Here is a 25559-nt window from a genome sequence, read left to right as displayed (position 1 = left end):
CATGGGGCCTTTATAGCACCTTCTGGACTACTTTTATTTAAAGTGTGTACGAGGCCTGAATTGTTTTGTTTTGTTTTTTTCAAGACAGGGTTTTTCTGTGTGGCTCTGGATGTTCTGAACTCACTTTGTAGACCAGGCTGGCCTCACCTGTCTCTGCCTCCCTGAGTGCTGGGATTACAGGTGGGCGCTACCACGCCTGGCTGAGGCTTGAACTTTTATCTGTCAGTGCTGTAGACTGACCCACTGAGTCAAAGCGGCTCAATTCTGCTTCAAGAGTAGAAACTGTTCTTGCAGTGTCAGTACTGAATGTAGAGGCTCAGAACTGGCTAATATTCTGAAAATAGACAACTGTTGAATGTCCAGGCAGAACATGAGGCTCTAAGGCTCACAGAGGAAGAGTGGAGGAAGGGGAAGGGTGAAAGGTGTGCATGACACAACTGTTTAGACTCTTAACCTCACAGCAGCTGTGGTTAGGTACCAGGTCTGGCAAGACTGGGCCAGTACTATGGAAGGGCAAGGTGCTCATGGGCCCCCACACTGCCCCTGAGGAATTACACAATTGATTGATGGAGGAAGGAGAGGTAGCTGCTCACTCACATACCACTGACAAAGTGCACATGTTCCAGTAAACCTTGATCATGCATATGTGAGTATCATTAATGAAACTCATTGAATTACAAGAAAAAGAATATGGAGGAGGGGAATTAGCCAGAGTGGGAGGGGGCAAGAGAGAGTAAGGTGGGGTAGACAGGCTTGAAATGTATTAGTACATGTGTGAACATGTTACAGTGAAGCCCATTATTATACATAATATATACTGATAATGTTAAGTTGGTGCCATTTTTAAAAAGGTGACAAATTTGACTTAAAGATTTTACTTTTATTACTGAGTGTGTATGGTATGTGTAAGGGTGCATGGGTCAAAGTACAACAGTTTTGTTAAGTTAGTTCTCTCTTGCTTCCTTTACTTGGGTTTTGAGGATCAGACTCAGGCCACCAGGCTTGGCTTAGCCAGCGCTTTTCCACCAGCTGAGCCATCTTGCTAACCCCAAAAACAGGGCATGGAAGGGAAAACATGTCATGTAAGCAGGAATTATGGTTAAAATTCAACAGAAGCTATTTCATTGTTGAAGGCTCATGCAGATATTTACACACACACACACACACACACGCGCGCGCGCGCGCCGGTGAGCAGGAATTTGGCCTGCTAGAAGGATGAAGCTGGTAAAGCTTCGGCAGCCTCCTCTTACCTTATTTAGATCCTCATGGAGGCCGTCCATGAGGAACAGAAGCAGCTCTTGTGAATCTTGCTGGCTGGATCCTGCAAACTGGTCGTTAATCTTCCCAATGGTGACCTTAAAGTCTTTTGGACTGATGTATCTATACTGTCCCGTCCACAGTGCTTTCATGATAATACCAAATTCTTCTGCGACTTCACCTTTATGCCCCAATAAATTTGACCTGTGTAAGTTATGTTACCAAAAAACAAAGGAAAAAGATTTCAGCACAGAACTACACACAAGGGAATCGCTCACCTGCAGGCTTGGACCACATCTGAACCTGACTTTGCTTTTCCTGATCCTGGCTGCAAGCCCTGCTCCTCACACTCATCAACAGGCTGCAGTCAAAGATGGAAGTTGTAACCCTGATAGAGTGTCTGCCATCTGGTTCGTCCATTATGAACAGAGCTGAAATAACTACCCCATACTCTTACAGATAAAGATTCTCTCTCTCTTTTACTAACTCCAGAGCTCTGAAGTTGAGTGGCAAGTGCTACAGTCTCAATAAATCCCTCCAAAATTTAGGTATTGCACACAGAATAGGAATAGGCCCTTAAGAGGATGGAAAGATGGCTCTGTGTTAGTTAAAAACAATTGTTTCTCTTGAAGAACCAGGTTTGATTCTTGGCACCCAGCTAGTGGCTCACAACTGTCCGTAACTCCAGTTCCTAGGGGCTCTGATGCTCTCCTCTGGACTCCTCAGGTCCCTACTCTCATACACACATATGCTATGCCCCTAAAGACACATGCATATACACACAATAAAAAAAAAAAAAAAAACAAGGGCTCGAGAGATAGCTCAGAGGTTAAGAGCACTGACTGTTCTTCCAGAGGGCCTGAGTTCAATTCCCAGCAACCACATCGTAGTTTACAACCATCTATATGCCCTCTTCTGGCCTGGGTGTACATGCAAGCAGAGCACTGTATACATTAATACTAAATAAATAAATCTTAAAACGAGCCTTAGGAGGTGACAGACAAGGCTATGACCTAGTGACTGGAATTGGGTTTGCTGGAAAAAGGCACAATGAAGGGGCTCACCCCACACCCTTCTACCTGCCGTGAAGACATGACAGCACAAGTCTGTGATGAGATATTGGCATGCTCATCTTGGACTCTCAATCTCTACAATTATGGGACAATAAGCTCAGCAGGCAAAGGTGCTCACCGTGCAGCTGGTAACCTGACTTAATTCTGGAGTGCACACTGGAGAGGGCCAATTTCTGGAAGTTTTCTTTTGACCCCATATGTGTGCTCTAGTTTGTACACATGTACACTCAGACACACAAAAAATTTTAAATGTAAACAGAAAAAGATTACCTAGTTTTGGGTTCTTTGTTGTAGCAGTATAAAACAGAGTAAGACATACAGAAATTATGGTTAAATTACCTTTTCACTAATGTACTGCAAAAGTGGAATGCTCCTTTACCTGTTAATATCATCCTGGTAGCAGTTCCGGTTGAAATAATCAGCCAAATGTGGAGCATTACACAGGCATTGCAATATTGAGTTCATGTAACAAGTATTTCCCAAATTACGAAGTCCAGTAAGAGCTGGCCCAGATCCTCCAAAAACAGGATTAAGGTTCCGAATCTGAGAAGCAGAAAGCCTCGAGATCTCAGCTTTAGGGTAGCATGGTGGCCTAAGGAAGAAAGAACATGTCTTATGGAGAGCATCTCAAGTTGAGTCTGCACTGGAGGTGGCAGACGGGTGGACCAGCTGTGCCATGATAACCTTGCCCACAGTCCACAGGCTGCACTGCTGTGTTCTCTAAGACGTTTAGCTACTGGGCTAATTCTGCTGTGTTCTGGGATCCTCCCTTGAAATGCTTCTCCTGTGAGTTCTCGGTTCTAGAGGTGGCCCCTCTAGCTTCCACAGACTCAGCTACTGCCCAACAGGAGAGAGCTCTTTTACCAGAACATTAGAGAATTAAGTAAGATAAAATCATATGTAATATGAATTATACGTTAATTCTAGAAGGACGAGTATGTAGTGTTCTCTCTCATATGTAGATCCCAGCTGCTAAATATTAGTGTAAGGGGCAGTTGAATGAGTAGAAAGAAACTCACTAGACAGGAAAAAAGAAACTTTAAGGAAACGAGGTGGGAGGAGCAACAGAGCACAGGAGCTATGAGAGGGTTAAGGAGGCAGCCAGACTGCTGGGAGTTTGGGTGGGGTGGGCGAGGCTAGGACAGTCTGAACTAGTGTGGGCAGACATTTTTCTTGTAACTATTTTCCTCAATACTATATTCCCACAGCATTTACATTGTAGTAGATATTGTATATTTAAAAAATAAAGAGTCAGGCTGGGCCATGGTGGCACACGCCTATAATCCCAGAGGCAGAGGCAGAGGCAAGTGGATCTCTGTGAGTTTGAGGCCAGCCTGGTCTGCAAAGCGAGTTCTAGGACAGCCAGAGCTGTTACACAGAGAAACCCTGTCTTGAAAAAACAAACAAAACAACAAATAAGTCAGATATTTATGCTCTTGTAAATAAAATAAATTATACATAAATAAGATAAAATTATATATTAACCATAGAATAGATTTTAAATGAGGCAAAGGTTATCTGGGTACTATTACCTAACTATGCCTAAGTCACACAAGGATGGCCATATTAAATGTAAAGCCATGCTGGATAGCATGGAGGTGTCTGCTGGGTACCGCTGGGCTGAAGGTGTGTGTGTGTTGTGTGTGTGTGTGTGTGCGCGCGCGCGCGTGCGTGGTCTCCTGCTGATCCCCTCTTAGTGTCCCTGGCCATAAAGGGAATATGGGGAACATATCAAGCTATCCCAATTTCCTCTACATGTTCTTTCTCTGTTCAAATTAATAAACTGTAATAACATCATGATATAAGGATTTCTTTTTTCTTTTTTTGTTTTTTCAAGACAGGGTTTCTCCGTGTAGCCTTGGCTGTCCTGGACTCACTTTGTAGACCAGGCTGGCCTCTAACTCACAGAGATCCGCCTGCCTCTGCCTGCCAAGTGCTAGGATTAAAGGCGTGCGCCACCACCACCTGGCTTAAGGATTTCTAACATCTGAATTGTACTAATTCTAAAAGATCTTTCAAATAGGTCTATCCCTGGCAAGGTGAATGCTCAGGAAGGTAAATAAATAAATAAGTTGCAACTCCTTAGTAATTAACAAACCATATATAATACATGAGAAAACCTGTCACTTATTTATAATTAGACCCCTGTAGTAACAAGGATATTCCATGCCTGAGATAATATGCTATGGTATCTGCATTAACTTGTGCATCCCTTCATGTTTCCTTTAAACCACTTCTGATTATTCATAATACAATGAAAATAACTGTTATGCTGTGTTAAAAAATGCATGTGCCTGGGGCTGGAGAGATGGATGAGAGGTTAAGAGCACTGTCTGCTCCTCCAAAGGTCTTGAGTTCAATTCCCAGCAACCACATGGTGGCTCACAACCATCTATGACAGAGATTTGGTGCCCTCGGCTACCATGCAGATACACATGCACGCAAAACCCTGTATCCTTAATAAATAAATCTTTTTTAAAAATGCATGCGCATATATACACACTTTTTTGCTTAATAAAAATAAAAACAAATTATGAAAGCTATATGGTGGCTTGAGGCATGATGCTGTGAAAGTGCTGTAGCAATATATGTAACACTTTCCTGTTTATATCAATAATAAGTTAATCTTCTCATGTATTCAGTTAGCATTTGGGGGGAAAGGCAAGGACATCTGTTTGTTTCTTATTTTCCTTCCATCCAAGGCTGTAACTTTTAAGTGGTGACATTGAGAAGGTTTAAGGCCATGACACCTGCTTTAGTTCTAGAATTGGGAGCACTTACTTGTTGTCCCGGTTGACTGTCGGGGTCACTGCTGGCCTCCTTTTTTCCTCCTCCTGTAGAGCCTGGGTGATGTCTGGGGAGGAGTAGGAGCGCTTCAGTTTGGATGGCTCCCTGTCCCGCTCGGCAGGGACCTGCGGCTTCACCTTGTGAGTAGGAGGGGTGGAAGGAGGCGCAGACGAAGGAGCCATTTCGGGTGGGTACATATGAACTGTGTTTGTGGGTGAATGATAGTAACGAAAGGTCCCGGTGATTGGATCAAGGAACTTGGAAAAGAAAAACAAACAAAAAGGTTTAAAAAAAAAATCATATAATAACAGAAGTCATTAAAAAGTGTCATCCCCACCGCAACACTTACTTCTGGGTTAAAAGGTGTGTGCTAAGGATGAGAGCTGGGGCTTTGAATTAGTTAAGGACAAACGCTGTATTACTGTAGTCCCTAAAATGATTTGAATAAAAGTGATAATCACTTTGCAAACTTTCAAAGAGATTTAGGCTTGCTTTAATGGATGTGCAATTTCAAAATCATATTACCACGGTGCTCATATATTACAGTCAGCATCTAAGGTTGGGCACTAGCAGCTCTCACCCTGTAGTCATTAGGGGAGAGTTCACGCTCTATAACCAAGTGGAATTGACAACTAGAGAACTACTTTTTAAAACAAAGTAAAGTGTATTTAAAGCAGAATTCTGATTTTTACCTTGGCCCAGCCTGAAGGCAGTCCCGGCACTATTCTCCCCATTTCTTCACTTCGTGCTCTTGTCAAAGGTTCTCGCTGAGCCTAGTTCAAAAAATAATAATCTGATTTTCCAGTTAAAATTTTCCATTCATGAATTTAAAGTATGTAAAGCCAAAGAATCAAAAAACCTTGTCTTGACCACCCTTCATATTTCTAAAGGCAGCATCAAAGGTGGGGGCAGTTTTTTGTTTCTCAAAGTCTACTATATCAAGGGTTAGAGGAATGTTAAAAAAAAAAAAAAAAAAAAAAAAAAAAGAGGGGGGGCGGGCGGGGCAGAATGTAGTAACATTTCTAGAGTTTTCCAAAGGAAGCTGAGATGCCTTTAGTCCCAGCACTTGGGGAGAGAGAGGCAGGTGGAGCTCTGTGAGTTTGAGGCCAGCCTGGTCTACAAAGTGAGTCCAGGACAGCCAGGGCTACACAGAGAAACCCTGTTCCACAAAAAAAGAAAGAAAGGCAAAGGCAGATGGATCTCTGTAATTCCAACCTGGTCTACAGAACAAGTTCCAGGACAGGCAGGGCTCCCCAGAGAAACCCTGTCTTGAAAAACAAAAACAAAAACAAAAGAAACTTAAAAACCAAACAACAACAACAAAAAACTTGCCAAAATCTTTTCCAATGCAAGTGCTCGTTTTTACCTGTCAACATACGCCTGCACACCAGCTAAAGCACTACAATGATTTTAATTGTAGTTTCACTGTGCATTCTCTAATGGCCCGGGTGTCTCTTACAGCTTCCTCCTTATCCACAGAGTAGCCCTTTATGCTAAACTCTTTCTAGTTTTCTTTTGGTCTCATAGAGCCCAGACTGACCTTGAACTCACGGCCCTTTTGCACCTACATTCAAGAGCTGAGATTTCAGGGACTCACTATCACACCTAGCCTATCTGTCTGTCTTCAGTGGAACCCTAGTCTTTCGATGGTCACACACCAAATACAGAAATGAATAACTAAATTCAGTAGCTAAAGATGTATGGTGTTTACAGAAAAAAAAATCTGTTGCCAACCAATCATTTTAATGTACATCATCACAGCCTCAGAGGAGAGCAGGGAAGCAAATACCTATGCGTCAGGACAGTGTCTCACCGCAGAATGCCTGCCCTGTTTGTGGAAGGCCACTGTTCATCATCTGAAACACATTTAGTTTGTTTTACCTACCTTGCCTGCACTCAGCTCTCCCGACACGGATGCAGGGGACACATCTGCTGGCCTCTTCTGTACTTCTGATGTGGGACACCTTTTACCTTCCACAGATAGCTTGGCATTGGAAGCCTCAGGCTCACTCTTACTTTGTCTTTTTGTCCCTGTGGCTTCCTGGCCCCTGTCTGCTGAGGGCTCTTTGTCTTCTGTCTTGGTCTGTTTGCTGACTCTCTTCTCCAGTCCGTCCTTTGCTTTATGCTGATTCTCAGTGATGTCATCTTCTTCCCCATCCTGTGTCTTTCCAGCTTTGTGCTCTTGTTCATCCTGCCTCAACTTCTCTTTCTGTTCCTTCTGCTGCCTTTCCCAAAGTTCCTTCTCCTGTTTGTTTTTCTCCATGAGAAGGGCAGTTTCTTCATGAATACGAGCCTTTTCTTCATCTGTTAACATGGTGGTTGGAGGGAGAAACACTGGCTTGGTAGACCGATCAGGAAGAACTCTTCCACTCTGATCTGTATTTTCAGACTTTATTCTATGATCTTCAGGTAACTTAACTGCTGGTTTTTTCGTACGATCAACCTAGGGACACACAAACAGAACAAAATGAACTTTTTGTGTCTTTTTTTTGAGGCAAGGTCTTACAAATAGGCCAAGTTGGCCTCAAAACGACAATCCTCCTGCCTCAGCAAGCATTACTTCATTTTGCAATGAGGTGCTCTGTGCCCAGAAGTTACTATGTCTTTATGCTCAACCACAGAACTGAGACCTGACAGCGAAGTCTCAAGTTCTTTTCTTACACCCAACCACCCGCCCCCATCTCCACGTAAGTGCCCCATACACTTACACCCACATGGTACGACGCCCATACACATGGAGCTTCCCTTGGCTTTCCACCCAGCGGTATAAGCCAGTCACCTTGATAGTTCTAGGCCATGTTCTTGTCACAGCTTTCTGCTGCCTGGTGAAGTTCTGTCCAGCTTCACCTCCACCTCCGAGACTACCAGGAAGCCTGCGCCTAACATCCGTCTCTCTTGCAGAACTCCAGCAGAGCCTCCCACTGCCTGCTCATCTGTTTTGTCCTGTTATACTTCACCTGTGCACAGCGTATGTGTGAAGGCTAAAGGACAATTCAATAGAGCTGGTTCTCTACTTCACCTTTATGGAGCCTCTTCTAGGAATCAAATCCAGGTCTCCAAATTTATTTGGCAAGAGTTTTTACCTGCCCCAGCCATTCACCCACCCAAGTAATCATTTTAAAACAAATCTGACCATGTTTCTCTTTTGTTTAATAAAATCCTCTTTCACAGTGCTACTCGTCATGCTTCAGTTGTAATGTACAAACATACACACTTGAGTACATACTTACACACAAACATATACACTTGAGTACATACTTACACACAAACATATACACTTGAGTACATACTTACACACAAACATACACACTTGAGTACATACTTACACACAAAATGAGTAAATGAATAAAAAAAAAAACTTTACCATAGCCTGTCTACTTTTCATTCTTTAATACTTAAAACATTTTTATTATTTTGTGTATGCATGCTGCACATGAGTGTGAATGCATCAAGTGTGGCGGTCAAAAGACAACCCTTGGAATTTCGGTCTCTTGCAGGATCTAGGGATTGAATTCAGGTCATCGGGCCTCTGCATAAGTGCCTGTGCCCACTAAACCAACTCACCAGGCCTACTTTTGATCCTTATACCTTGCTATTCTATTTTTAAAAGATATTTATTTGGTGGTAGGGAGGCCAGAAGACAACTTTTAGGAGTTGGTTTTCTCCTTCTACCACATGAGTCCTAAGGTTCAAATTCAAGTCATCTTTAGTCACTTGAGCCAGCTTGCCTTTTTTTTCTCCCCCGCCCCTGAGACAGGGTTTCTCTGTGTAGCCTTGGCTGTCTGTCCTGGACTTGCTTTGTAGACCAGGCTGACCTTGATCGAATTCAAGAGATCAGCCTGCCTCTGCCTCCCGAGTGCTGGGTCTCATCTTACTTTTTGAGACCGGGCCTTTCACTGAATCTAGAGCTCACTGATCGGGGTAGACTGGCTGGCCAGCAAGATGGGGTTACAGGTGATGATGGTGTACGTGGCCTTCTGTGGGTGTTGGGGCTCTGAACTCAGACCCTCATACTTACACAATAGGCTTGTTACCGGCTGAGCCAGTTCCCCTCAGAAAGCTGCCATGTCCCTAGAATGTGAGTACTAAGAGGCTCTAATTAGTTGCCTTCCTCCATCCCTGAGTGAGCTAACAGCAATATTAATGTACACTGTGGGAAGTCACCCTAACACTCCTTGAAAATATAGTATGCTGAAGCAGCAAGGAGAGAGTAACACCTGCCAGTAACAGCCTATAAAGTTTGCTTGTAAAATGAATTCTATGCTCCCCAAAGTACAAAGTTAAAAAAAAAATCCCATTTTTTCATTTTTATTTTTGCCTTTACATTTTTTCAAATAAGCAAACAAATCCTCAAATAAACACAATTCCCTATTCTTTTCTACAATTGAGAATGAAACAGAAGAAACACTGTGGAGATGAAGCCAACAGCAAAGTGGAGCAGGAACCCTAATGGAAGCTTTTCTCCCTGCCTGGTGGCTGCCATCTTCCTAGGCTGAGAAGCAGTGTGCTTTACTGCCATGTGCTTACCATTACTCCTGCAGTCCCTCATACCTATAGGGCAAAGTCCAAATTAGGCCCCAGTCTCTGTTGCTAGCTGGCTGTCTCTCTAGTCTCACGTGTGGTCATGGTGCTCTCTCCAACAAGAGACTCTCACCTACCCAGGTCAACGGCCGTCTGTTGTTTTAACTGAAAATCCCAGCTCCTTCTCTTTTGCCAATACAGACCCAGGAGCCAGATGCTGGGGTGAAAAACCTGCTAGCTCAGAGAGGCAGACAAAATACCCAGCTAACCTTCCTACTAGGATCATGTCCTGATGGAAAAGCCCAAAGTGCTCACTAGCTCAGCTGACAGCCCAGGAAGAAAAGGCCAAAACACCCAAGGGCAAAGGCTTGCTAGCTCAAAGCCCAAAAAGGCAAAGACCAAGGAGCTGAGGAGCTAGACAGCTATAAGCAGAAGAGCTAACGTGCTTAAGCTAAAATCCTAAGACCTAAGAACTAAAGCACTAAAGCACCTTCTACTTCTGCACACACTTTAAATACCCCTCAACTCAAAGTCCCGCCTACTCTTTAATGCCTGTCAGCTGGTTTCTTGATCCACGCCTTGACTTAGGGCTAACTTTATTAAATCCTGTGTACAGACAACTCTTGGGTTAAAGGTGTGTGCTAGGGCTCAACCACACCAAACAAAAGGCAGGTTTTTACAGTTCACAATCTCAGGGATCACATTGGGATCAAATATCCTGCAAAGTCGTCTGGCCCCCAGTCATTCAGTTTTCCACTTGTCTTTGAATCTGCAAACGCTTATGAGCTCTTAGAGCCCAGAAAGCTGCTGCTTCTCCATGGAAAAGAAAGTCACTTCTTTTTCTCTGCTCTCCAGTGGATGGTAGAGCAGTGATGCGCTACTCTTTGACTGGGAGTCATTGCAGCGACTCTATCCCACCCATATTTATAAATTTTCATTTCATATAGAAATTTCTTCAATTCTCAGATTTCTGAGTGCAAAAGACCTCAAAATACATTGGACAAACTACATTTCTCAGTCATCTTGGGATACAAAAGGTTTAGAATTCAATTTATGTCAATTAACTTGAAGTCATGTACAATAATATAGCTCTTTATAATTTCTTACACTTATATTTCAAGAAAATTTATTTACTGTTTTTTCTTTTTTTATAATTTATTTTATGTGCACTAGTGTTTTGCCTTCATATATGTCTGTGAGTGTCAGATCTTGGAGTTACAGACAATTGTGAACTGTCATGTGGTTGCTGGAAATTGAATCTGGGTCCTCTGAAGAGCAATTAGTGCTTTTAACTGCTGAGCCATCTCTTCAGCTCCCTCAATTTGTTTTTTAAGAGTTAATCTGAAGCTGGGCTCAGTGTCGCACACCTTTAATACCAGCACTCAGGGAAGCAGAGGCAGGCGGATCTCTCTGGTTCTAGACCAGCCTACTCTACAGAGAAAGTCAAAGACAAAACAAAGTAAAATTAATCTTAAATATCAGACAAATGATGAAGATACTGACTTTCAACAGCTCTAAAGAAAAGCACTTGGGAGACAGAGACAGGTGGATTTCTGTGAGTTCGAGGCCAACCTGATCTACAAAGAGAGGCCAGGACAGCCAAGACTAACACAGAGAGACCCTGTCTCAAAAAACCAAAAACAAGAAATCAGCATCATCTACTTCAAATACGAAATATTTCAAAAACGAATGCTACAAATCCATGCTGAATAATATATAGGCAAGTTTTATTACCTTTTATTCAAACAGAACCTAACAAAAAGTTCTAAATTATCTATTGAATATGCTCGCTAAAGTTTTAAATAACTACTGTTAAAATGTCAAACTCCACACTGAAATGTTTTGTTTGTAAAAGCCTGCTCCTGTGCCCTGAGCATGTAAGCGCAGTACAGCATCGCAGCTACTGACATAGTTATCTGCAACCATCAGAAGTAGTGCAGAGACACTTAAACTCTGAGCAGCAGAGGTGCTGTGTAGAGGGACTGAGCATTTGCTACCTTTGTCATCTTGTGGAGTTCTGGAAGTGATCTGTAGCAGACATTTCAGGGCAGCTGTGCCAGTCAAATCACAGCCCAGGGTCACCAGCTGAGCTCTTCAGCTATTTCAGAACACAAGCTGTTGTTACAGGGTGTGGGAAACTGCCACCAGCTAGCTTTGAAATCTTGTAAGTCACCTAATATAGCCATGGCAATGGGGATGAATTACTGTAAAAGTTTCTTGATAAACTAAAGGTGCCAAGGTGTACAGACCCTTCTGTTTCATAAGGTATCATAGGCCATATATAAAATTCTGTGTTCTTTGTGTCAATATGATAGTAAAACAAAAGAAACAGGGCTGAAGAGATGGCTCAGAGGTTAAGAGTACTGTCTGTTCTTCCAGAGGTCCAGAGTTCAATTCCCAGAAACCATACGGTGGCTCACAACCATCTATAATGAGACCTAGTGCCCTCTTCTGGAGTGTAGGCAAAACACTGTATATGTTATAAATAAATAAATCTTTAAAAAACAAACAAACAATAGAAACAAAAGTTAGTTTAAAAAACAAAAAACAAGACAGTACCTGTGGGACATTCTTTGTAGCAGGCACTGGCTGGATTAAGGGTGAAGCTTCGGCTTTGGGGGCAACACTAGGTCCAGTTGGTGCTGGCAGGTTCAGTGGTCTTGGTCTTTCATCCTGATCTGTTACCAGCTGTGTATTTTCATCTACTTGTAGAGGTGGAGGTGGCATCTGGGCAGGAAGTATGGAAGGAACTGGTTCTTCCAGTGAGGGATAAGTAAAATCCACTAAAATCCCCAAAAGAACAATACATTTTTTTTAAAGAACAGCAAACTCCATACACAGTACTTCCACGTTATGCATATGATACGTGATAGCTAAATGTGAGTGAAATGGCAATCACTAGCATTTAATAGGACAAAGACATATGCAAGAAAGCTACCCTAAACACATCAGTGTTTTATTATTGAAGCAACTGTAGACAAATTTTCACATACATACATGAGACAGACACCTCTTCAGTTCTGCTCCGAGCGGGTGGGGTGACCTTGGCATTTGTTGTACACTGTGGATAGCAAAGGAGCCAGTTTTCATAGCCACCCTCCAACACCAAAGGCTCATGGCGCAGGACAGTTTTACTTTCCCACTACAAAGGAAGGACAGAACATTTAAGATGGTAGCGGTCTCTTGACAGCAAAAAGCACAAACCACAACGTAGAACTCTTCCTGTCATGCAAACGGAAAACCAAGATTAAGTTCAAAATCCAACAGTAAATGAAGTATTAAAACCTGGCCACCAAGAGATAGCATTTGAACATTCTGCAATTTATTCCTAGCCTCCCACATATATACACACTTTTCTTTATTTTCTTTCTTTCTTTTTTTGGTCTTTGGTTTTTTGAGACAAGGTTTCACCATGTAGCCTTGGCTGTCCGGGACTCACTTTGTAGACTAGGCTGGCCTCGAACTCATGGAAATCCACCTGCCTCTGCCTCTTGAGTGCTGGAATTAAAGGTGTGTGCCACCACCACCTGGCTTCAAAAACTATTTTTATAAAATAACTTTTTCTTTCTTCTTCTTTTTTTTTTTTTTTTTTTTTTTTTTTGGTTTTTCAAGACGGGTTTCTCTGTATTACAACCCTGGCTGTCTTAGAACTCTCTATGTAGACCAGGATGGCCTCAAACTCAAAGAGATCCACCTGCCTCTGCCTCCTGAGTGCTGGGATTAAAGTGTGTGTCACCATGCCTGGCCACCTTATGACTTTTAATATTAAATATTTACCTCCAAGATGGTTCCTGAATACAGCTTCCTAGGAGTACAGTTGGTTTAAAAGTCTAACAGAGCCAGTCAAAACTACCACTCTCCGGATTTCCTTACAGTCAGACAAAATTGTAATTATAGAAGCTATGAGAGCCACCAACCTTGAAAAGTGCATCTTTCAGGCTCCGCAGCGTGGTCCCAAGCAGTAAATCCTTCGCTGAACTAAACCAGTCGAGAAGTACCACGTAGTCCACACTCCCCCTCTTTTTCCAAGTGTCTTTAGAATCGTCTGAGAGGTTCGCTTCAATCCAACTAGCAGTGACCCTGAAATGAATGAGCCTTTGTACTGAGGCACGTCAGGACAAATTTTCTCAAGTTAAGCTCCATATTAAGATATTAACTACAGCACTTGGGAGGCAGAGTCAGATGGATCAATGTGAGTTCCAGAACAGCCAAGGCTACACAGAAACCCTGTCAAAAAACCCCAAGATATTAACTAGCCCAAGATACTTTATCCCTTCATCACTGCATGCTAGTGCTTTTTGTTTTGTTTTGGTTTGACTGGGCTTCTCTGTGTAGCCTTGGCTGTCCTGGACTCACTTTGTAGACTAGGCTGGCCTCAAACTCACAGAGATCCTCCTGCCTCTGCCTCCCTGAGTGCTGGAATTATAGGTGTGTGCCACCTAGCTTGTGCTTTTAGTAATTATTAGAGAGGGAAACAGACTCAATTCTAACCCCTTAAAAAAGGGGGGGGGGCGGGTACTGGAGAGATGGCTCAACAGTTAAGAGCCCTATTTATTCTTTCAGAGGTCCTGAGTTCAATTCCCAGAAACCACATGGTGGCTCCCAACCATCAATAATTTTATCTGATGACCTCTTCTGGCATGTAGGTGTACATGCAAATAGAGTACTCATATATAAAAATAAAAATGTATTTTTAAAAAACATGGAGGGGGGGCGCAGTCAGCAAAACTGAAAACAGGAAATCACCTTGACACCTTTCTCAGCCAATTCTAAACTGGAGAAGCACCTTGGATAGGTTACTCATATTTAAGCTCACTTCTATCTATACACATAATAACTAAACAGCAAGCTCTAGTTTAATCAGCAAGCACACACACATGTGCCGGATGCTGTTCTATATACTTCGGTCTTACTGAATCCTCACAGCAGTACAATCAGGAGGTATCATCCCATGTTATAGTGGGGGAAATCATGGCATATAGAGGTCTTGCCTGAGTAGGACTGACAAAACAAAATAGCTCTGAACTAAAAATAAAGTTTAGAGCCGGGCGTGGTGGCACACACCTTTAATCCGAGCACTCGGGAGGCACAGGCAGGTGCATCACTGTGAGTTCGAGGCCAGCCTGGTCTACAAAGTGAGTCCAGGACACCCAAGGCTACATGGTGAAACCCTGTCTCAAAAAACAAAAAAAAAAGTGTTGGCTACTGTATCTACTGGGAAGTAAAGAGGAGAAGCTAACAGGAAATATCATCTTCTAATTGTCCCTACAGAGACAGATCAAGATGGTCAACCTACACAGAATGGAAACAATTGGAATGTGAGGGCTTTTGTTGTTGTTTTTATTTCTTCTTCTTCTTCTCCTCCTCCTCTTCCTCCTCCTTCTTCACTTTCTTTCTTTCTTTCTTTTTTTTTTTTGGTTTTCGAGACAGGGTTTCTCTGTGTTATCTTGGGTGTCCTGGACTCATTTTGTAGACTAGGCTGGCCCTGAACTCACAGCGATCCACCTGCCTCTGCCTCCCAAGTGATGGGATTAAAGGCGTGCGCCACCATGCCTGATGGAATGTGAGGTTCTTAAAGAAGCATTTATTTGCCTACATGGTCCTTTAGGATTAGTATTATAGTGAACACATGTTAAGAATTAACAGAATAAAATGTGTTTCCCAATTTAAGTTTCTTTGTATTATCTTATAATTGGTTCTACTCGTTCTATAATTTTAAATGTAACTTAATAATAAAACTCATATGTTCCTGTATGAACAGAAAAAAACACCATCATACCAAATATATGAAGGCCAAGTCTAAGAATAAAACAGGCAAGGAGTGGTGGGGGGGGGAAGGGTAGAAAATAAAAATAAAACAGGTAAATTATATTGCAGCCATACAAGGAAATGAGCAGAGCATGAGAATGAGCACACCACACTTACAGGAAGTAATGGAGATGCCTCTCAGAGCATAGGGTGACTGGAAGAGCAGTCATTTACACACCAGGGAGGCCAAATGCGAGGCTCACAAAGGTAAGCTAGCCTGTTAGCACAGCAGGACCCTGTTTCTTATTATCTAAACACACGGTAACCTACCCCGGACTGATAGCTTCTTCAGGAACACTGAGAGAATCCAAGATACAGGAATGCTGATAATCCTGCATTTTTCGAGCATCCATGATAATTAAGCTGATGGTTTTATCCATCATCATTGTATACAGTTCCTTTGCTGTAATTGCTCCTTGGAATTGAGAGACACAGTAATAAACAAAAAATGCCCAGGTCTATATGCTAGCATATTAGCAAACACAGAAGAACAAAAAAATATACTTGGCATCACAGACTTCCGTCCCACCGTGTATTTTTTTCTTTTACATGAACACTAAGTATAATTCGTGTTAACATTTACTAAGAGACAAGTTTCACGTCTTACTCATACACAGGTTGGACATGCAGCTTAATGGAATAGTGTCTGCCTACCTGTGCTGGGCTCTGGGTTTGATTCCATTGCCCAATTAAAAAGTTCATGTCAAGGTCACAACTGTACCTGGTGTTAGTTCTACTACTAGTCTCAAAGAAAGAAAATTAAATATGTGTCTTATTAAGACACAAACATTTCACACATATATGCATGGCTGAGAAGGTCACAAGGGCTAGTGATGTGCCTTAGCTGGCAGAGTACTTATCCAGCAAACGTGAGGCCCTGAACTCAATCCCCAGCAATTGCATAACCTAGGCATGGTGGAGTGCTTGCATTAAAAGGTCATCCCTGACTACATACAAACTTCAAGGCAGTCCTGGCTAGGTAAATTGCTGTCATAAACCAACGAGTCTCAAAAGGTTCTAATTATCTTTTCTAATTCTTTTTTAAGTCTCTTGGTGAGGTGATTCTAGGACAACTTGAATGTTTAGATTTCCAATTATTAATTTAATTGGGTGGGGTGTGCAACTTGGCAAAAACAAAGCTATATTGCTATTTTTTTGTCAGCTTTACCACCTGAAGCGAAAGATGAAAAAACATCACACTGAACTTTAGATACAAAAAGCTGTTTCTCCAGCTCTGAGAAATGTCTTAGTAACAACTACAAAAGCCACCTTCCCTCCTCTCAAACCATCAAGACCGTTTTGATAATGAGCAGACGAAGCAGGCTGAGAACAGCCCCTTATGCGATGGCATCTCCAGTGTGACGAGTGCAAAGGAATGAGAGGTGGTAACTAAGCTCAGGCACACCGTCATCAACAGCTCCTGGGACGGTCCCTTACATTACACTCATTTCTAAGTTACCGTATGATGACATGCTCAGTACACAATTGCTTTGGTGTTAAATTAATTATGTTTAATTTAAATATTTTCTGAAAAAGAAAAACTTTTCTAGGAGATGAAGTCAATTTCCTAAGTCTTGTTGGTAGGCCATATATTTGTCTCTAGATCATCAATACCGATAGACATGTACAAATTACAGGTTAAGATTTTTTTTCCCCCTGGAGGTGAGGCCACCTGCTAAATAATTACACCTTACATCCTATAGTCCCAAATAATAACAGCTAATAATCCTTAAGTTTACTATGGGTTCTCAAAGTTCGATAGATGAAATGAACTATGATCTATTTCCTTATTAACTCCTTGACAGGTAATATTGTCAACTTGACAAGATCTAAATTCACCTTGGAGACACAGACCTATGCTTGTGTGTGGGTCAGCTCATCTCCATTAGGTTAGCTGAGAGGGAGACCCACCCTAGCTATGGGTGACGGGGCTCCAAGGGCTAAGGTTCTCTCTGAGTGAGAGGAGAAGTAGCTGAGTGCTAGCATTCACCTTCTTTTGTTTCCTGACCGCTGGTGCACTGTGCCCAACAGCCTGCAGCTCCTGGTACCATGACTTCCCTGCTGTGATGTACTGTACCCTAGAGCCATGAGCCGAACAAATCCTCCTTCCTTAAATTGCTTTTGTCAAGAGTATTTTATCATAGCAACAGGGAAAATAATGCAAGCCCACTTTACAGACGGGGAAACTGAGGTCGACTGGTTATGTAAGCTATTGAGGAGCAGCTTCTGAGAGTCCATCCTCTCAAACACTATGCTATACTTAACTACTGCATCTAGAAAAGAAAGTAAGTGAACTGCGTAGTACCACATTTTATCACACCTGGCTAAAATAATACATAAAATAACTCCTTAGTAAATCAATACGGAACTTAAGGCATTTTCAATACACTTGTGAGTATAGAAAAACACAAATTTCAGAGAGATCAGATACAGTGCTGAGACTTCCACTGTGTCAAGTTGAAGTTTATTCCAATTGAAAGAAACTCACAAGAACTTGAAAGGATCCTTTCTCACATACCTTTCTCCACAGTTGTACTCTTTTCACTCTTCTCACCATTGATCTAATTCACAGAAGAAAAGAGTTTCAATTTCATAGGAAAAAAAAGGCTAAAATTTAATACTTCATTGCAATGGAAAACTAAGAAACACAGTGTGCCAAGTAGAAAACACATAGGCCAGGGCTATAGCTCAGTAGTAGAGCACCTATCTGATTTCCTAGTGCATGAAGTACTAGGTTCAATCCTGGTAATGTTCTCCACCCTCAAGAACTCAGACACACAATAATAGCTTTACGAGGTAAGAGATAAACTAACCAGAAGCATTCTCAAATTTTCTTAAGCAAGTACCAGATATAATTTAAAATTAGTACTTCTTACAATGAAACAGTTCCAGCTGTCTTATTCTTGTCAGTGTCTTCTACCATAAAATGAAAGGAAAATCAAGTACTATAGCACACTACTTACACAATTTACATTTTCTAACCAAGGCAACATGACATAACCCTGTAAGACACTAGCTCACTTTACAGCTGGGAAAACTGAGGACCCACTTGGACCTACGAATCAAAGTTAGTAACACACTTGCAGGTGCACATTTGCATCACCTGGCTCCTAGTGTGACACAATATGAAACACATGGCACCTGCTCAAACACTGCAGGAAATAAAAACCTACAGCTCAGGAAAGAAAGTACAAGTGCATGGTATGAAAATTCAGAGGAAGAAGGTCAAAAAGGGAAATTGCTTTAGAGCCTTAAGAGATGTAACAAGGAAAAGACAGTTCATTGTTTTGAATCATGATTCCACAAGTCAACCTGAAAAGCAATCACATTACGACAGGTGGAAAATCTGAATACAGACTCAACACCAGGTGACACTAAGGAGTCACTGTTAAGTACAGGGTGGAGTATAGGACTACAGTTATGTGACTTGTGGCTAAGTGTTAGCAATAAAGTAGCAGAGTAGCTAGAGTTTGCTTTCAAATACCCAAGCAAAAGAAAAAGTGCAGGAGACAAGGTAGGGCAAATGCTAAAATGGAAGTAACAGAGGGCTGGAGAGTAGCTCAGCTGGTCAATTGCTTGCCCTAGCACCCCATTACCTGGGCATGACTACACATGTCTATAATCCTACAACCTGGAGGTAAAGAAAGAGGAACAGGAATTCAAGACAAGCCTTGGCTACAGAGTGAGTCTGGGCTAGCCTGGGCTACAAAAGGCCCTGTCTCACTTAAAAGTAAGTGGCCGACCACTTTTGAAAAGGCATACCACTTTTTCAAGTCCTGTTGTTTGGTTATGATAGCCACCTGACCTCCTAATACACACACCTCCTGAAGTTAGTGGTTTTGTTTCACATTGTCAATTCCAACAATGTAAGATGAGATTGCTTCACTTTTCAGAGTGCCCAGCCCAGTGAAAGGTCTTTCAAATGACAACTGTAATCCACACACAAGTGACAGAGATCAGAGGAAGCAATGCACAAAGTTTTCAAGGATTTCAATATTCTAAAGAAATTCACATTTTAGGAAGAGTAATTTCTAAGCAAGTAAAGGAAAGAGCACAGTGACAGCTAGCAGACTGAGTCACCATGGCTTTGATAAAGAGATCTTATATAGATGAAATGCAGAGAAGGACAGATGGGGGGGGGGGGACTGGAATAGGAAATAAAGAAATGAATGGATGAACGAGACTCTAGAAACAAAACTGTTTGGGACCAAAGAAGCAAACCGAGCTGGGCACAGTGGTGCACAGCTGTAATCCCAGCACGTAGGGAGGCAGAGGGAAGTGGATCGCCATGAGTTCCACAACAGCCTGGTCTACAAAGCGAGTCCAGGACAGCCAAGGCTACACAGAAACTTTGTCTCAGAAAAACAAAACAAAACAAAACAAAAACAAAAAAACAGCAAAACAAGCTCTTCTCTCTCTTTTATTTTATTCTTGGTTTTTGAAACAGGGTTTCTCTGTGTGGCCCTGGCTGTCTGAAACTCACTGAACCAACTCAGAGATTCACCTGCCTCTGCTGAAAATAAAGGCATGCACCACCACACCTGACCCAAATAGTTCTCTTTATGTAGATTTCATTATGAAGAAGAAGAAACCTCAAACCTTGTTTCAAGACCTCCATTTGGCAAATCTGAGTGAAAAGACTTGTTAGGTAAGACTCACACAGGCCGGGAACTTAGACGGACAGATCACAATCAAATGCTTCCCCTCCCATCCCCATCAATCAGCTTACAGTGGCTGCCAAAATCATAAGCAAGGACCAGAACAATGCTGCTCTGGAAGTTTACAGGAAAACCTGGAACCAACTGCAGCGCGACATCTGATTCAAAATCTGATCAAACACATGAAATATTATCACTGTTGCCTCAAAGAACTTTACAGTGGCACCTCAACTCCTCACAAGCAGGTCACCTTGCAAACACCACCAGAGTTTACAAATAAACTTGAAATACCCTTTGGGTTTTGCTTTTGGAATCCAATACAGTTTCCAAAGAGCGCTTGGCCACCGCACCACTGTCCTCTCTTCCCATCTCCTGCCTTTTCTGTTGTTGCAGCTGCTCTTCCTCCCGTCTGTCCTTTTCTTCAAGTTTTTTCCGAACTTCAGCCTCTTCATATCTAGTTGGAAGAAGATTCTTATTAACATGAGAGTAAAGTTAAGGGAGCTCGTATTTCAGACTTAGTATCCTGCCTTGGGTGTATGTTATGGCTTTTTTTCCCTTTCCTTTCCTTTTTTTTTGATTTTTCAAGACAGGGTTTCTCTGTGTTATCTTGGCTGTCCTAGACTTGCTTTGTAGGCTGGCCTTGAACTCACAGCAATCCACCTGTCTCTGCCTCCCAAGTGCTGGGATTAAAGGCGTGCGCCACTACACCCAGCTTTGTTTCAAATGTTTAATTTTAATAAAATCTGTTGCAACTTCCTTTTTAAAACACAAATTCTTGATTCTGCAAGAGAAATTGTCCCAATATCTCAACTATGTTGATGGTTTAGATCAAAATGTTAAAAGGTATTCAAGAAAGTTTTATCCACACCAAGTGGAGAATTATCAAAGTCAAGAAGTGACTGTCCTAACAAGGATGACTTCACTGAAATTTCTAATTTCCTAAAAGTTAAATGACTACAAAAGTTAAATGACTATGGTAAGTACAATTTGCAGATTTCCAAGGTATTTGGAACTATTCCCCACAGAATAACTAAGCAGTCCTGTTGGAAATGTGTGCTTTCAGAGGCCTGTGGGCTTGCTCCCTGTCATTAGCGATGGCAGCACTGGATGCTGCTTCTGAACTTAAAGGACAGGGGAGAAGGAAACAGAAACAACAGAGATGGGGGGGGGGAGAAGAATACAGAATGGACGGAGAAAAGGTAAACAAAGAGTTAACATTGGGCGTACTTTTTTTTTCTTTTTCTTTTTAAATTTTATTAATTTATTCATATTACATCTCGATTGTTAGATCCCAGCACTTAGGAAGGCAGAGGAAAGGAGATTGATCTCTGTGACTTCGACTTCGAGGCCAGTCTGGTCTACAAAGTGAGTCCTGGACAACCAAGGCTACACAGAGAAACACTGACTCGAAAAACAAAAAGCAAAAGCAAAACAAAACAAAAAACCCCCAAATTCTTACATGCTTATCCTGTCTGTCCTCCACACCACACACTATTCTGTGCATGGAGGATACAGTGACTGCAGACAGCTGCAGCTCTGGACAGCCACTGAGACAAGGAGCAGGCAGGACGAAGGACTGGGAAGGGGAAGGACACCTGTCAAGCTCTCTGAACTGATGGCTTCATTCCTAACATCAGGACTTCGTGCTAGGAACAGCTAAAACTCCTAATGGAACCCTAAATACGGACAGCCAAAGTTCCAGTCCCTTTGCATAAAGTTGTCCAAGTCTCTAGCCAATACCCAAACGACATAAGAGGAGAGCGAACATGGAGAAAGAAGCCAGCTAACTTGAAAAGACAGTTTAGATGCTGCCTGTGTCAGCAAGACAGTTTATAAAATCCAACCCCCGTCAAACCTGAACAAAATGCCACACTCTTCAAGTGAATGAAACAAGAGGCTGAGACTCCATAGCCTGCCATGTCCATCCAAAGCTAATCAACAAAGCGAGAAAATGAGACATCCTAAGAGAAAGGGCAAACATTGGGGCAAACAATGCAGACTGACTGAGATAGGCCTGGGTGACAGACTCAAAACAGAGCAATCATGAGCAGCTAACCAACTCTGCCCAAGAATGTAAATGAAAACTGGTTTGTAATGACTAAACATACAGACACCTTTTTGAAGAAGCGGGTAATATAAAATAGCCAAATACAAATTCTAGATCTAAAATGTATCTGAAAAACTCACCTGAAAAATGAAGTGACAGTATCTAAAGAGCAATAAAAATTTTCTAATATAAGAGAATGTTTCAAAAGGTAATAAACACAGCCTCACATAGATTTTCTGAACAAAACCAAAGGCCTGCCACATGTATAGCAGGAGTGCCAATAAGAGAATGAAGCAAAATAAAAATATTTGAAGAAAAAATAGCCAAAACTCCCCAAATTTGATAAAACATATAGATTTACAGATGCAGAGTCCAGTCAATCCCAATCAGGAAAAATACAGAGAAAAACTATAGCAGTAACATCGTAGTCAGACTGCAACTAAAGAGAAGAGCTCAATGTCAGGCGTGGTGGCACACGCCTTTAATCCCAGCACTTAGGAAGCAGAGGCAGGTAGATCTCTGTGAGTTCGAGGCCAGCCTGATCTACAAAGTGAGTCCAGGATAGCCAGGGCTATTACACAGAGAAACCCTGTCTCGAAAACTCAAAAAATAAATAGAGAGAGAGAGAGAGAGAGAGAGAGAGAAAGAGAAAAGAGAGAGAGAGAAGATCTCAAAACAGAGAAAAGGAACACATGACATACAGTAAATTAAATGATTGGACCAACTGGATTTCCACATCAGAATCAATGAAAGAAGGCTGGGCATGGTAGTACACACCTTTCACCACAGCACCCCAGAGGCAAAGGCCGGTGGATCTGTGTGAATTTCAGGACAGTCTGATCTACATAGAGTGTTGCAGGCTAGCCAGAGATACCAAGAGGGACAAAAAACAAACAAACAAACAAAACAAATACAACAATAACACTGTCAACTCACAATCATTAATCTTATGGAAACATTCTTTAAGAATAAAGGGATGGATCAGTTGATAAAGAAGCTTGCTGCCAAGCCTTAATAACTAAGTCTGAGCCCCAATCTTCACATGGTGGACAGAGAGAACGGCTCACACAGGCTGTCCTCTGACCACTCAAGTGTGGCATAGGGACACATGCTCACACCCCAAGCAAACAGGCCAGCAAATGAAAATCAGGAGTAAAAATAAAAGTATTTCTAGATGAGAAAAGTGAAGAACTTGTTCCTAACAGATGTGGACTCCCAGAAAAGCTAGAGAAATTCCCAAGAGCACAGAAAGGAGTCAGGCAGAAACTGGCATCTTGAAGCAACAGAGAACACCAGAAACAGGAAAAGAAAGGTGGGAAAAGAAAAGAGTATTTCCCCTCTTACTTCTTTAAGGCATATACACTACAATTAGATTAAACATGAACAAAGGGAACGAATCAATGAGGCAGATATTGTCAGAATGAATGAGAAGTAGAGCATAATTATTTTGGATGGGCTGGAAGTAATGAAGGATGGACGCAAAACTGACCTCAAAGGACAGAGATTATTTCCAGACACATGGCTCAGAGGTTAAGAGCAACAGATGTCTTTGAAAGGTCCTGAGCTCAATTCCCAGCAATCACATGGTGGCTCACACCATTTATAATGCAGGCAGAATACTATATAAATAATAAATAAATAAATCTTAAAAACAAACAATCAAAAAAACCTAAGAGACACAGAATTATAGAATTCATCAGAAATTTATGATCACCATAAATGTATAAATGCATAAAAACAACTTCAAAATATACAAACACTCAACAAATTACAAGGAGAAATAAAAAAATCACTTTATAGAGACTTTTAGTGTTGTCATAATTGTTACAATCCAACCTCTGCCAAAATAAATACCCATGAAACAAAATAAAAGCCCAAAACAAACCACTGCCATCACCAATAACAGAAAGTGAAGCTAAGCCAGGCCTGGAAATGTAGGTCTTTAACCTTAGCTATTTGAGAGACTGAGGTAGGAGGGTGGCAAAATTCAAGGCCAGCGTGCGCAACTCACAGCTGTGTGTGAGAGAGAGAGAGGGAGGGAAGGAGAGAATAAGTATCTCTGTGATAGAACATTTGCCTAGCATAAGGTCCTAGGTTCAAAAATCCTTAAGGGAGGGCGGGGCAGTGAATAGTTAAATAAGATCTGAGCAGCATCCCACAAATCATGGAGACCTAAATGCTATGTGACAACACTACTATGGTGTGACTAAAGGCCACAGCAACTCTAGCACCCCCTCCTCACCTTCCCTACCCTATCCCACTCCTGCTGATATTGCATTCCATTATGAGGTTAATACTGAAGAAAATTCCTATAAATTTTGTTTAGAAGGAGGACTTTTGGGAGGTGATCAGAGTTAGAGGTCAGTGAAGAGAAACACATCTTGATAGCTTTATAAGAGGCCAGAAGAGACACATAACGCCTGTGTCCTCATTGTGATCTGACCCAGTCAAGGAGGCCTTTGCTTTAGGTTGCATCATGTAGTTTAACCTTTAACCTCAAATAAGCCTCTTAAAAACCAGATAGCCTGCCTCTAGTATTTTGTTGGATAAACCACACAGAGAACAGCATATTCAGTCACTGCACTTTGTTTTCAAGTACACACTGCACACTGGGCAACGTAAGACTGGATGTATGGCCATACACAAAGAGTGTCTAACAATTGAGATTCTCAGACGCTCAGGCTGGCCAGCACGTCATCTCTCTTCCTGCTGTCTGTGGGATCCAGATGAAGAACTCTCAGACACTCCTCCAGCTGCACATGCGTGTGCACACCTCCGTGCTTCTCGCGATGACACTGTAAGCCATCCCCAATGAAATGTTTTCCTTTATAAAAATTACTGGTCACAGTGTGTCTTCACAGCAATAGAAATCCTAACTGAGACACTTAGCTACCCTGATCATGGACTGTAACCTGAAAACCAATCGAGCCCTTTCCTCCCAAAGCTGTGTCTGGTCATTGTGGTTTGAATTTATTGGCCATGCAGAATGGCACTATTAGGAGGTGTGCCCTTATTAGAGGACGTGCATCACTGTGGAGGTGGGCTTTGTGGTCATATACTCAAGCTATGCCCAGGGACACACAGCCGCCTGCTGCTGCCTGTGGATCAAGACGGAGAACTCTCAGCTCTGCTCCAGCACCACGTCTGCCTGCACGCTGCCATGCTTCCTGCCATGATGATAATGGACTAAACCTCTGAACTGTGAGCCAGCCCCAGTGAAATGTTTCCTTTTATAAGGGGGAAAAAAAAAACCCAAGTATTTCTAGCTATGATGAAATTGTTTTTGTTTTTTCGTTTTGCAAGACAAGGTTTTCTCTGTGTAGCCATGGCTATCCTGGACTCACTTTGCAGACCAGGCTGGCCTCAAACTCACAGCAACCCACCTACCTCTGTCTCCCGAGTGCTGGG

At 42.1% G+C, this 25559-nt stretch overlaps 1 protein-coding gene across 1 annotated transcript in view; it reads right to left on the bottom strand.

Annotated features, from left to right (window-relative positions):
- Usp8 (ubiquitin specific peptidase 8) overlaps positions 1 to 25559 on the bottom strand; it is a 55893-nt gene that overhangs the window by 5890 nt on the left and 24444 nt on the right. Inside the window, exons 6-16 of the mRNA XM_051144559.1 lie at positions 20396 to 20558; positions 17965 to 18007; positions 15717 to 15861; positions 13556 to 13718; positions 12636 to 12780; positions 12198 to 12421; positions 7003 to 7560; positions 5810 to 5890; positions 5112 to 5374; positions 2710 to 2922; positions 1251 to 1461 (exon numbers count right to left, since the gene is read on the bottom strand). Coding sequence (XP_051000516.1) covers positions 1251 to 1461; positions 2710 to 2922; positions 5112 to 5374; positions 5810 to 5890; positions 7003 to 7560; positions 12198 to 12421; positions 12636 to 12780; positions 13556 to 13718; positions 15717 to 15861; positions 17965 to 18007; positions 20396 to 20558 — 2209 coding nt within the window. The remainder of the gene's footprint in view (positions 1 to 1250; positions 1462 to 2709; positions 2923 to 5111; positions 5375 to 5809; positions 5891 to 7002; positions 7561 to 12197; positions 12422 to 12635; positions 12781 to 13555; positions 13719 to 15716; positions 15862 to 17964; positions 18008 to 20395; positions 20559 to 25559) is intronic.

The sequence above is a fragment of the Acomys russatus genome, chromosome 4 (assembly GCF_903995435.1).
Source record: "Acomys russatus chromosome 4, mAcoRus1.1, whole genome shotgun sequence".
Taxonomy (NCBI): Eukaryota; Metazoa; Chordata; class Mammalia; order Rodentia; family Muridae; genus Acomys; species Acomys russatus.
This window is presented reverse-complemented; position numbering and strand designations above follow the sequence as displayed.